Source organism: Delphinapterus leucas, chromosome 4, assembly GCF_059928025.1.
Source record: "Delphinapterus leucas isolate spDelLeu-1000000601 "Yukka" chromosome 4, BTC_Dleu_Yukka2, whole genome shotgun sequence".
In the NCBI taxonomy this organism is placed as follows: Eukaryota; Metazoa; Chordata; class Mammalia; order Artiodactyla; family Monodontidae; genus Delphinapterus; species Delphinapterus leucas.
Window position 1 is genome coordinate 82,562,813 of NC_143132.1, and position 12,801 is coordinate 82,575,613.

At 37.8% G+C, this 12,801-nt stretch overlaps 1 protein-coding gene across 5 annotated transcripts in view; it reads right to left on the bottom strand.

Moving 5' to 3' along the window:
* The window catches only part of VPS8 (VPS8 subunit of CORVET complex), a 319,158-nt gene that overhangs the window by 250,513 nt on the left and 55,844 nt on the right, over positions 1–12,801 (bottom strand). For all 5 annotated transcript variants that reach the window (XM_089910741.1, XM_089910739.1, XM_089910738.1 and 2 more), the window contains 5 exons: positions 12,345–12,498; positions 12,183–12,242; positions 10,414–10,521; positions 5,268–5,348; positions 2,517–2,687 (listed from right to left, as the gene is read on the bottom strand). In XM_089910741.1, coding sequence (XP_089766867.1) covers positions 2,517–2,687; positions 5,268–5,348; positions 10,414–10,521; positions 12,183–12,242; positions 12,345–12,498 — 574 coding nt within the window. The remainder of the gene's footprint in view (positions 1–2,516; positions 2,688–5,267; positions 5,349–10,413; positions 10,522–12,182; positions 12,243–12,344; positions 12,499–12,801) is intronic.

The following is a 12,801-nucleotide window of genomic DNA, read 5'->3' on the forward strand; positions in this document are numbered from 1 at the left end:
ATTTAATATTTTTTAACATTCCATTTTGTTGCTACCAGTGACTTATAAAGGTATACTTCTTTTTCAGTGACTGCTCTAGTGTTTACAATATGCAGCTTTAACTGTCAGTCTATATTTACATAATATTGTACTATTTGATATATAATGTTAACAACCTAACAATAATATACTTCCTTCCCCCCACTCCCTGCTGTTATGTACTATTTTCGTCACACTATTACTTCTACATATCATAAACATTCCTTTTGTTTTAAACAGTCAACTGCTCTTGTTAAATGACAGTATTAAGGTATAATTTACATACCATAAAATTCACTCATTAAGTATACAATAATTTTTAGTAAATTTACAGTTGTTCGACCATCACCAAAATCCAGTTTTAGAACATTTCCATCACTCCACAGAGATACCTTTTACCTATTTCCAGTCAACCCTCATTCCTACTCCTGGTCCCAGCCCCACTAATCCACATCTGGCTCTCTAAACCTGCCTTTTCTGGACATTTCATATAAATATAATCAAAGAGTATATGGTCTTTCCATATGGCTTCTTTCACTTAACACAGTATTTTTGAGGTTCATCCATGTTGTAGCATGTGTCAACAGTTCACCTTTTTTATTGAGGAACAGCATTCTATTACGCAGATATGCCACATTTTGTTTATCTATCAGCTAGTGGACTGTTTTGACTTTTTAGCTATTAAGAATAACGTTGCTATGAACATTTGTGTACAAGTGTTTATGCAGAGATATGTTTTCGTTTCACTTGAGTAGCTACCTAGGAGTAGAATCGCTCAGTCATATGGAATCTTTATGTTTAATATTTTGAGGAACTGCCAAAATGTTTTCCACAGTGGCTGCACCATAACCCACAAGGAAAGTACGAGAGTTCCAATATTTCTGCATCCTAATCAACATTTGTTATTGTCTGTCTTTTTGATTATAGCCATCCTAGTGGGCATGAAATGATATCTCACTGTGATTTTGATTTGCATTTCCCTAATGATTAATGATGTTGAGCATCTTGTCATCTGCTTATTGGCCATTTGTATATCTTCTTTGGAGACTGCTGCAGTTTGTTTCTGATGAGAAATCTGCTCTCACACTTGTTGTTGCTCCTCTGCATTTAATGTGTCTTTTTACTCTGCCTGCTTTAATATTTTCCTCTTTCCAATTCATTTGGATCAATCTATGTTTATTTTACTTGTGCTTGGGTTCACTGAGCTTCTTGCAATTCTGTGTTTATAGTTTAGGAAAGTTTTTGACCATTATTTCTTTAAATTATTTTCCCTCCTCTCCTTCAGAGATTTCAACTACACATTTATTAGGCTAAGTGGTGCTGTCTCACTGCAGTCACTAACACTAGTGTTTTTTAAATTTCTTCTCTCTACTTCATTTTGGATAGATTCTATTGCTCTATCTTCAAGTTCACTAATATCTTGAAAACTATTGTTTTTTGTTTTGGGGTTTTTTTCCTGATTTTTTCCAGACAGGAGAGTAAATCCAGTCCCCATTATTCCATCTTGGCTGAAAGTGCAAGTTCAAAGTCTATCAGTATTTTTAATAACCACTCAGACAAAAGAAAATATCTAAGTGTGGGACAATAAGTACTCTTACTTTAGTGAATTCTACTGCATTACCATTTCTTCTCCTGGATTTTCCTGGTTTCTAAATTCTGAAAATATATATGGAAGACCCTTTCACATATAGTTATGCTCTAATATCTCAGGGAGATTTGAGTAATGGCTAGATATTATACTGCAGACACTCATTATATATGACCTTCATTACTACTTTTTTCAAGAAATTATCCAGAGAAGACTCAAAAAGTCTAAATTTCCTGCTTAAAGATTATTGGCTTAGGAAACATGAGATCACAATTCAAAGTAATTTAACTGTTAACTACCTGTGTAAACTGCTAAAGGTCATTATTGTCACTGCTTAAAATATAGTAAAATTAATACTAAGATCATAACTTTTGTGTCTTCCTTCTCTGCAGGCTCCTACATTTCATCTATTTCCTATTCCTCCAGAATCATCTTTCTTTCTCTCAAAGCGATCTTTGCCTTTTAATGGCTACAGCCTCCATACCTGTTCCAGCCTTTACTAATCACCCAGATATTTCCAAAGCCTTACAGGCTACCTGTCTCTCTAGTCATTTATTCCTTAAATCTATCAGGCTTGTTGTCAACATAATAAACTTTCTAAAATACCTTGCTTTTACAATTTCTTTCTCATGAACTTTCAATTTCATTTCATTATTTCAGTATGAAAGTTAAAATTCTTTGGTATTAAATTAGTCACATTTCCAAGTAGAAGACAACAGGAATTATTGTTCTAGTTCACATTCCTGAATACTTACAAACACACTCACATCCACTTCAACCCAGTTAGTGGCTTTTAAAAAAAAAATCTCAAGACTTAAAGATAACTCCTCAGAATTCCTATTTCTAAAACAAAACAACAACAAAATACCAAGTTTATCAAAGCAATACTAAGATAATGGATTACCCTTACCAGTGCCTGGCTCACGTTTCCTCCAGTGGCTAGAGATTTGAAATGGCTGCTGTTATAGACCAACTGAACTTCTGAGATCTCCACCATTTCCAATTCCTCTTGAGTTTGCCGATCAATCACATGCAACTTCTCTACACTGTCCAAGAGCACAATCGTGCGTGAGTTTATCCACTGTAATTCAAGCACACAACAACACAAAAGTGAGGCCCATCCACACCATCATCCAGGGCAAAAGAGCTTGGCAACTCACTTAAATGACACTGACGACCTTATCCATTTAATTAATAACTTGATGACACCACAATCACAGCAAGAACTACTTGGTGACAACCCAGAGAACGACAGGTGCACAGCGTAGTACTGAGTTTTGATGGTGTTAAAATGACTCATAGTGTAAAAGAAGGCTAATTAAGAGCTCTAATAGATATTATGGGATATACTGTTTTTTATCAATGTTTTTGAAAGGTACATCAGCAAAATGACTTAAGCAAAGTGACCAACTTTGCATTTCTAGTGTTTTTGACATTAATCAAACAAAAGGGCAAATGAAACCTCATAAACCTATCTGGTCAAAGAATGATTGTTACCATTTAAGTAATTCATATTTAAAAATACAAGCTATTTAAAATATATATTTCCTTTAAAACATACCTACAAATTATGGCAGAGTTCTTTGCTCTTTCTATTTCTCTATATATTCTGAATATTCTTTAATTAGTACTATTATAATATTAAAAGTAATAACAATAATAATGTTAAAATCTTCTGAAGGATACCATTTTGATAAATTTCTTGGGTTATATATAAGATTTCTTATTTTCAAAATTTTTTTTTTTTTTTTGGTGGTACGCGGGCCTCTCACTGTTGCGGCCTCTCCTGTTGCGGAGCACAGGCTCCGGACACGCAGGCTCAGCGGCCTTGGCTCACGGGCCCAGCCGCTCCGTGGCACGTGGGATCTTCCCGGACCGGGGCACGAACCCGTGTCACCTACATCGGCAGGTGGACTCTCAACCACTGCGCCACGAGGGAAGCCCCAAAATATTTTTTTGAAAAATCTCAATCCCTTCCCAAGAAATAAATGAAGTCTTAAAATCTGCTCAATTAGAATTCTAAATTAACCAGAACAAAGTACTTCCCCTGTACTTTCTCTCTCTGGTATTCATTTTGGTTTATTTATATGAACTCTTCCTATGTTATCAGAAATTATTTGCATAATATCATACAATCAAGTTGAAAATGGATCAATTTTCTTTTAACTATGTTGAATATATACTTTAACCCTGTGTTACACAGGAAGGGTTTGGTTTTCCAAAAAAAAACTGTCCCTCAGGAAACAGAGTTTGACACTCAAATCATTTACAAAGAGCTTTTGTAAGGTGCTCTGTTGATTACTTTACTTTGAGAAACAAAGTATCATTTAGGAAAGACACATTATTCAGCCCTGTATAAACTTAGTGCTAGTTTTTAGGCGTTTTCAAAGGTCACCTGGTTAAAAGAGAAAGAATGACAAAAAATGTTAGCAGGATTAGCAATTATTCTTGGGATTAGATCCTCACAATTTTAAGTGTTGACACATTGTAAACAAGCCTTTTAAAGGTAATTTACAAAGCAATGCAGTTAGGGGTCACATCATGAATAAGCCACAGGACAAATGAAAAACACCAACTGTCCTACTATTAGGAGAATGGCTACCTGTGGTTGGGAAAATTTTTTCCAGGGACAGAATCATATGCAGATTTTTAAAGTGCTGTATCTCAAACATCTTAAATGGAAGCAATGATGATGAATTCTAGAAAACTGTGTTAGATGATTTTCAACAAGGGGTTCTTGTTGAAACCCTTGTTGACAAAAACACTGATGCCTTATACACATGAGAAGAGGTTGAACAAAATTATTTCATGAAATGTGTATGAAAAAAAGTATTATTTCTAAATCAAGTCTGTATATGAGATTGAAAGGCAATGTGCAAATAAATTAATAAATCATCTATTATAAAAACTGATGCAAAAAGAAATAATCTTTTTTTTAAACCACAAGTTGCTCAGGACTGAGATGCATAGTAGAGACAGAGCTCTGAAAAGTTTTCAGCCACAGATAAAGAATAGCTCCTGAACTCCTGAACCAATTAGGACATACTCAGAAGTACAAAAATGTGTTAACAAAGAAAGCCTGGCAATGATCCTGAAGAAATGATTCTGATCTCCCCTTTGAGCTAATCAGGACATTAAAGAAAACTTTTACTGATCCTGCCAGTGTTCAGCAGGACATGAGGCTAAAAGGCAATAAAAATAATGTGGCATCACACCAGCCTCAGACTTTATTCAGTACAAGCAGGATTTAACTTTTTTAAAAAATTTATTTACTTTTGGCTGCGTTGGGTCTTCATTGCTGCACGCGGGCTTTCTCTAGTTGCAGCGAGTGGGGGCTACTCTTTATTGCGGTGCACGGGCTTCTCATTGCGGTGGCTTCTCTTGTTGCGGAGCACAGGCTCAGTAGTTGTGGCACAGGGGCTTAGTCACTCAGCGGCATGTGGGATCTTCCTGGACCAGAGCTCGAACCCGTGTACCCTGCATTGGCAGGCGGATTCTTAACCACTGCACCACAGGGAAGCCCAGGACTTCACTTCTGTCCACATTTTATATAATCCTAAAGGTCATGATTTATGGCAGAAATCCTGGTAGCCTTAATACAACATGGACTCAAACCAATTACATAAAATGAACGGGGATATTTCATTTCAATAATACTCACAGTAAAGTTGATGAGGTCATAGTATAGGTGAAGGTGCTTTTGCTTAGTAACATGTATTGCTCCAGATTCGTCTCTCTTAACCTGATGATGAAATAAAAACAACCTAAATATCAGCTATTGTTTGAGAGACGTTTTAAAGTCTCACCTAGTCAATCCACCTAGAAAATGATTTCCATTCAGAATATGGATAAAACAAAAATATTGATAATTAAAGAAACTATACAAATGAAAAAAATCATTCACATCATGATTTGTACCAAAATCCATAGTACACCTGGTCAGTGGTCTAGCTGTCAGTTTAGGCATACCTTGTTTTATTGCACTTCACTTTATTGTGCTTCCAGATATTGTGTGTTTTACAAACTGAAGGTTTGTGGCAACCCTGTGTCAATCAATCTATCAGCACCATTTTTCCAACAACATTTGCTCACTTCATGTCTCTGTGCCACATTTTGGTAATTCTTGCAACACTTCAAACTTTTTCATTATTATTGTATTGTTATAGTAATCTGTGATCAGTGATCTTTGATGTTAATATTGTAATTGTTTTGGCATTTTTTAGCAATGAAGTATTTTTAAATTAAGGTATGTACATTGGTTTTTTTTAGAGATAATGCTATTGCACACTTAAAAGACTACAGTATAGTGTAAACATAAGTTTTATACGCACTTGGAAACCAAACAACTTATGTGACTCACTTTATTGCAATATTTGCTTTATTGCAGTGGTCTGAAACTGAACCCACAATATCCCTGGGGTAAGTCTGTACAGGCAAATGCTGTATGTAATATTCACTCTGTCATAATTCAGAAAAACCTAACTGCATCACGTCAATGACTATTTAGCCAGAGTTAAAGCATAAAATGGGATTGGTGGCATAATGTAAAAAAGTAAAACAAAAGTTCATGAAAAGAAAAAAAACTGCTGCAGTGACAAGACTAGACTTCTTTGGGTGAAGTATGATACTATTATAGCTCAAACAGCCCAAAAGTTCCCAAAAGAACCTCAAGTGTCAATATTTTACTTATATATGCATATATGTACTCTCTATAATCTTCAATCGTCCTTATAATTTGCTCTCTCCACTTATGCTCCAAGGTGACAGAGCACTGAAGAAGAACAACACACCACAATGACCTGCCTGAAATTCATGACGTTTAATTCAACCTGGGTTTTCTTGCATACTCTCCACAGTCGTCTTCTAGATGTCTTCCTTTCCCTTTAAGTCACAATTCCTCTTTGCCTTCTAGTCCCAACACTTGTAGTGTTGACCTCACCAGATATCTTAACAAACAACTGAGACCATTTAGTGTGAGCCCTTTGTGTACTCCCATCTTCACTTCCTAAGTCACCTCCCCTGTAAGAAAGAATGCTCTGGTAAAAAGGAGCATAAGATCTACAGCTATGTGTTTAAGAGTAAGTTCCACTATTACAGCTGAGTCACCAAGAGTAAACCATTTATTCTTTCAGTTTCCTCATTTGTAAAATGAAAATAAGCACCAAATTGTTCCATATCTTGCATATGTTGAAAGTGTTTCGTAAACAAAAAGGTCAATGCCAACATTAACTATTCTAAGATTGGCTAAGGTCCTTGCTAAACAAAATCACTTCACGTGTATATACTCTAAATCCTACTCCCTCCATTACTGTTTAATATTACCCCTCCCCTGCTAACATACTCAGTCACTCCTTTCAAAGGACCTTTTTCCTCTTGCTATCAAACAGGTTTCTGACTTTTCCACCTTCAAAAAACAAAAGCAAAACACCTTCCCTTCATTTACTTCTTCCAGAAAGTTAACTATTCTTTTTCCTCTTGTAACCAAATGCTGTACTATGATTGTGTGAGTCTGTTCTTCTAGATACTCATTTCTCTAACAAGGCTCTATAATCTAGCTTCCACCTCAATTCCACTGATAATTAGTCCTCTGAAAAGTTTCTAAAGAACTACTTCTTGCATATCTGGTGGCCTTATCTTCAGTCTTCTTTCTTGATCTCTCTTTGGCATTGGTATTACCCTGGAATTGATAATGTGCTGAAGCCTCTCCTTCTTCATCTTCTGTGATGCCATACTGGTCTATTTCCCCTCCTACTTCTAGATGCCTTTGTAAGATCCTCCTTTCCTACTGTCTTTTCTTTTTCCTTTCCCCTACATGAGTGTCCAACAAGGTTATGTATGCTTTCGCTTTTGATTTTCACAGCTTCAACTACCTTCTCTATTCTGGAATTCTCATTTTCACCCCAGACCTGGACTGCCTATCCTCCCAGAGGACATTCCCCAATACAACATTTGAGAGTCTCACCTTCACTTCCAACCCAACACACTCAATTCTTCCCTGACCCTAACTCATTGAATATTTCATGCTTCTAAAATGCAAAGCCAGAAATGCAACGTTTTGTTTATGTCCTTCGGTCCCCAGATCCACTAAGATGAGAAACCTCGTCTTTCCTTCAAAATGCCATCCCTAACTCTCACTGCAACCAACCATCCTTGTCTAAAGACGTCACACTTGCTTTATTACAAAAGCAAAACCTTTCCGTTCCCTCCAACCTCCTATAATCTGTTCTTTTTACTATTTCTACAGTGATCTTCCTAAAACATCACTTTAATCACATCACTTTAATTACCTAAGAACCTGTGATGGCTCCCCATTACCAATCTAGGTCAATTATTATATAATCTAGATCAGAGGTTGGCAAACTTTTTCTGTAAAAGGCCATACAGTAAGTATTTTAGGCTCTACAGAGCATACAGTCTCTGTCACGACTACTCAACTCTGCCACAGTAGTGCAAAAGCAGCCATAAATAATACATAACCGAATGGGCATGACTGTATTCAATAAAACTTTACAAAAACAAGCAGCCAGCCAGATCTGGCCCATAGGCCACAGTCTGCCAACCCCTAATCAAGATCCATGCCGTATGTTCAACTTTATTCTCAACAATAAGTTTCTCCCTGTCATTAACTCTATAAATATTTATTAGGGACTTCCTACATACAAGCACTGTCCTAGTGGGTGGAATAGAGCAGTAGAGTTGGTTTTAGACTTACAGAGCTTTCAGTCTAGTGAGGAAAAAAAATATTAGATAAATAATTTTAAAAATGCTGAGTGTTGTCAAAAAAGGTCTTATCGGTGTCTATGAAGTGGGAAATGCTAACCGAGGTCAGGAGGTCAGGAAAGGCAATGCTAATCATGAGCCAGTATAATGTGGAAGAGAGCACACAGCTTTCCTGGCAGAGGTGTTGGCATATGTAAAGACACCGAGGCCAAAGACATGGAAGCAACCTAAATGTCCGTTGACAGAGGAATGGATAAAGAAAATGCGGTGTATAAATATACATGTATACACACACACACACACACACACACACATACATACAACAGAATACTATTCAGCCACAAAAAAGAATGAAATAATGCTATTTGCAGCAACATGGATGGACCTAGAGATTATCGTACTAAGTGAAGTAAGTCAGTTATATGTGCTTATATGCTTATATCTGGAATCTAAAAAAATGATACAAATGAACTTATTTTCAAAACAGAAACAGGCTCACAGACATAGAAAACAAACTTATGGTTACCAAAGGGGAAAGGAGGGGGAGGGATAAATTAGGAGTTTGGGATTAGCAGCTACAAACTACTCTATGTAAAATAAACAACAAGGTCCCACCGCACAGCACAGGGAATTATATTCGGTATCTAATAATAATCTATAATGGAAAATAATCTGAAAAAGAATGTGTGTGTGTGTGTGTGTGTGTGTATAAAAACCAAATCACTTTGCTGTACACCAAAAACTAACTCAACACTGTCAATCAACTATACTTCAATTAAAAAAAAAAAAAAAGACACTGAGGCCAAAGACTAGTCAGGAAGCTACTCCAGAGCCTAGGCTAGAGATGTCAGTGGGAAGCAGCAATGGGGGAGACAAAGAGGAAGTATACTCAGAGTCAACAGATGTGTGATAGAGTAGAAATAAAGGGAGAAGTGTAACTGAAAGGCAACTCCTAGATTTCTGGCTGGAGAAACTAGGTGGATAGTGGTATACTTGCTTCACTGAGCTAGGAAACCCAAGAAGAGATTCCGTAGGCACATTCTTACCTCTATAACTTCAGTTCATCTTATTTTCCCCAATATGCATATTCACCCCTCCTGTAGTATTTGCCTTTTTTTGTTTTTTGTTTTTTTTATAAATTCATTTATTTATTTATTTTTGGCTGTGTTGGGTCTTCATTGCTGCGCACAGGCTTTCTCTAGTTGCGACGAGCTGGGGCTACTCTTCATTGCAGTGTGCGGGTTTCTCATTGCGGTGGCTTGTCTTTGTTCTGGAGCACAGGCTCTAGGTGCATGGGCTTCAGTAGTTGTAGCACACAGGCTCAGTAGCTGTGGCTTGTAGGCTCTAGAGCGAAGACTCAGTAGTTGTGGCGCAGGGGCTTAGTTGCTCTGCGCCATGTGGGATCTTCCTGGACCAGGGCTCGAACCCGTGTCCCCTGCATTGGCTGGCAGATTCTTAACCACTGCGCCACCAGGGAAGTCCCTAGTATCTGCCTTATATCCTTCATGAAGTCTTCCACATCCTCTTTAGTCTGTACAAATCTCTTCATACTCTGAACTTATAGCGATTTTTAAATTCTCATCACACACTTGAATCCTTAAACTGTTCTCACTAGTAGTAATGAACATACTGGTTTTGCCTTTCAAAACATATCTTAAACTATGTGAAAGAAGGAGTTAAGTTTTACACTGCTTTCAACTGCCTCATGTCCATTACAGTGTAGATAACATAGTATGTGCTCAATGATAACTTGCTGTCTAATAAATACACTATATGTAGATAGGTAAGCCATTAATACAGACCTATGTACATTTATATATGTATACGTACACATAAACCATCAATTATTTATTAGTCAAAGGAGATGGAACTGAGAAATATACCATGAAGAGGCATGGAGCTGAGGGTGATCATCTGTTTTCCATGTTAACCACTAAAGCCTCGAATAAACATTAAATAGGTCACTCTCTCTCCAAAGAATTATGATAGCATATTTCTTTGACACAATATTAAATTACTGGTGAATCAAAAAAATAATCTTATGATAAAGGACTTTACCACAGATCTAGCATCATATTAGGACTTACCAGTAGAAAATGAACAACATCTCCTCTGCAGAAGGCAAGCATGGGATTCACATAATTATGCACTGCCACGAAGTGCCAGGCCAGCAATGGAACACTGGAAGGATCCATCTAAGTGAGGAGAAGGGAAAAAAAAAGTCATCACTGTTAACACACAGAAAAACAAAGGGAAAACTCTGGTTTACAACAGCATCTGACTGGTGTTCCTTGATAAAACTTCTCCTAATTTCTTATTAAAATTCCTAAAGGAGGGACTTCCCCTGGTGGCGCAGTGGTTAAGAATCTGCCTGCCAATGCAGGGGACACGGGTTCAAGCCCTGGTCCGGGAAAATCCCACATGCCGCGGAGCAACTAAGCCTGTGCGCCGCAACTACTGAGCCTGCGCTCTAGAGCCCGCGAGCCACAACTACTGAAGCCCATGCGCCACAACTACTGAAGCCCGTGCGTCTATAGAGCCCATGCTCTGCAACAAGAGAAGCCACCGCAATGAGACGCACATGCACCACAATGAAGAGTAGCCCCCGCTCACTGCAACTAGAGAAAAGACGGCAAGCAGCAACAAAGACCCAATGCAGCCAATCAATCAATCAATCAATCAATTCCAAAGGAGCAGGGACTGACTGGGAAGTGTCATGAGGGAACTTTCTGTGTGGATGGTAATGTTCCACATCTTGACAGAGGTCTGGATTACAAAAGTACATACATCTTGTCAAAGTTCAGCAAATGTACACTCAAGATCTGTACATTTGTTGTATGTAAATTGTTACACCAAAGGAAAAACTTCAACAAATACTGAACTGTACTTAATCATATGCATGTTGAATATTTAGGAAAAAAGAGTACTAATTTCTGTAATTTACTTGGAAATACATTTAAAAAGAACATAATTTGATGGGTGCACAAACAGGTATATAATAAAATACAATAAAATGCTAACGGTAGAGTTTTACAATGGTAAGTATATAGATGTTCAATGTAAAATTCTTTCAACTTCTCTATTTGTTTGAAAATGTTCATAATAAAATGTTGGAAAAAACACCAATAAAAACATACAAAAAGATGTAAACACATACTACCATGGTAAATCTCAATTAGCCAATGAAGCTCACCTAAGAACTGTTAATGGCAATATAAGCCAGCTTTGCCAGCTGAAAGGGCAGACCTGCTTCCCCTGGGGTCCAAAGATACACCGAGTACCAACAAGAAAACAGAAGAGTGAGCTCCCTCATTACAGAGGCTACTTTCTGAACCAGTCTTCGTTCTGCACCATCATTCTCCATCCCATCCCATCCCATCAATGCCTCTCCTCATATACACACTGGAAGAATACAACTCTTTGAAAACAACCAATCAGGAAAAAGAAAAGGGAAATTGAGGTGTGCGTAATACATTCTGAGAAGTATCATCCCCCAAAGTAAAATATCAGAGGCAGAAGAAGCCAAGGAAAGCGTATGCAGCAGCAATTCATGCTGGGTATCACGGTGGGGTGTTCTCTATCAGCAGTTCATTATCAAAGCGGCAGCTGTTCGTGAGAGAAAAACTTAACAGAATAAAGGTAGAAAAGTACAGATCTTGTGATCCCCAGGTTACTGCTGTAGTCACCAGCTTATGCTGCTTTGGTCACATCAAGGTAATCAGACAGTGACCTTTGCAGCACTGATTTCCATTCTACCTAGTTTTCTGACAACCTCACAGAATGTGCCACTTGCAAGTCATTCTCCCCAATCTCCTGACATGGTCTTTTTACCAATAAGACGGAGAGGCTTACTTACCCGTCCATAAGGAAAAGTCATCCACACTTTCAAGGATGGCTTCAATCCAATGACCAGTATCTTTAGGGGAAAAAATACATTTTAATATTTACCCTGCAATTTTCAAATTTTTGGTATTCAAAGCCTCTAGAGTTATGAGCTTCATCTTCTAAATATACCTACCTTTGTTAAGGATGCCATGGCCAGTAAGGAAAACTGTGTGATGGGATGATCTTTCAACTCGGGCTTAGAATGGAGAGGCTCAATACAGCAAACTTCACCCTTGGAACCACTAAACAGGCATCTAGATTCACATGTCCTCACTCCCATCACTCTCCTGAAAATGTAACCAAAAAATGTCAGATCAACTTAGCAATGCTCCAAGGCGCTATAGCCCTAGCGTGGCCTACTACAAAAGCCTCCTAACAATCCAACAATTGTTACTCCTGCCCCCAACAATCCAAACTCCACATGACATCAGCATGTCATTTTTAATGTGTGGGTCAGATTTATCACCCTTCTCCTAAAAAATCTCCAATGGCTTGCCACTGTACATAAAATAAAATCCACTCTTCACCATGTTTAAAAGGTCCTATGTGATCTGGCTCGTGCCTTCACTCCTCTCCCACTACTGTTGCTC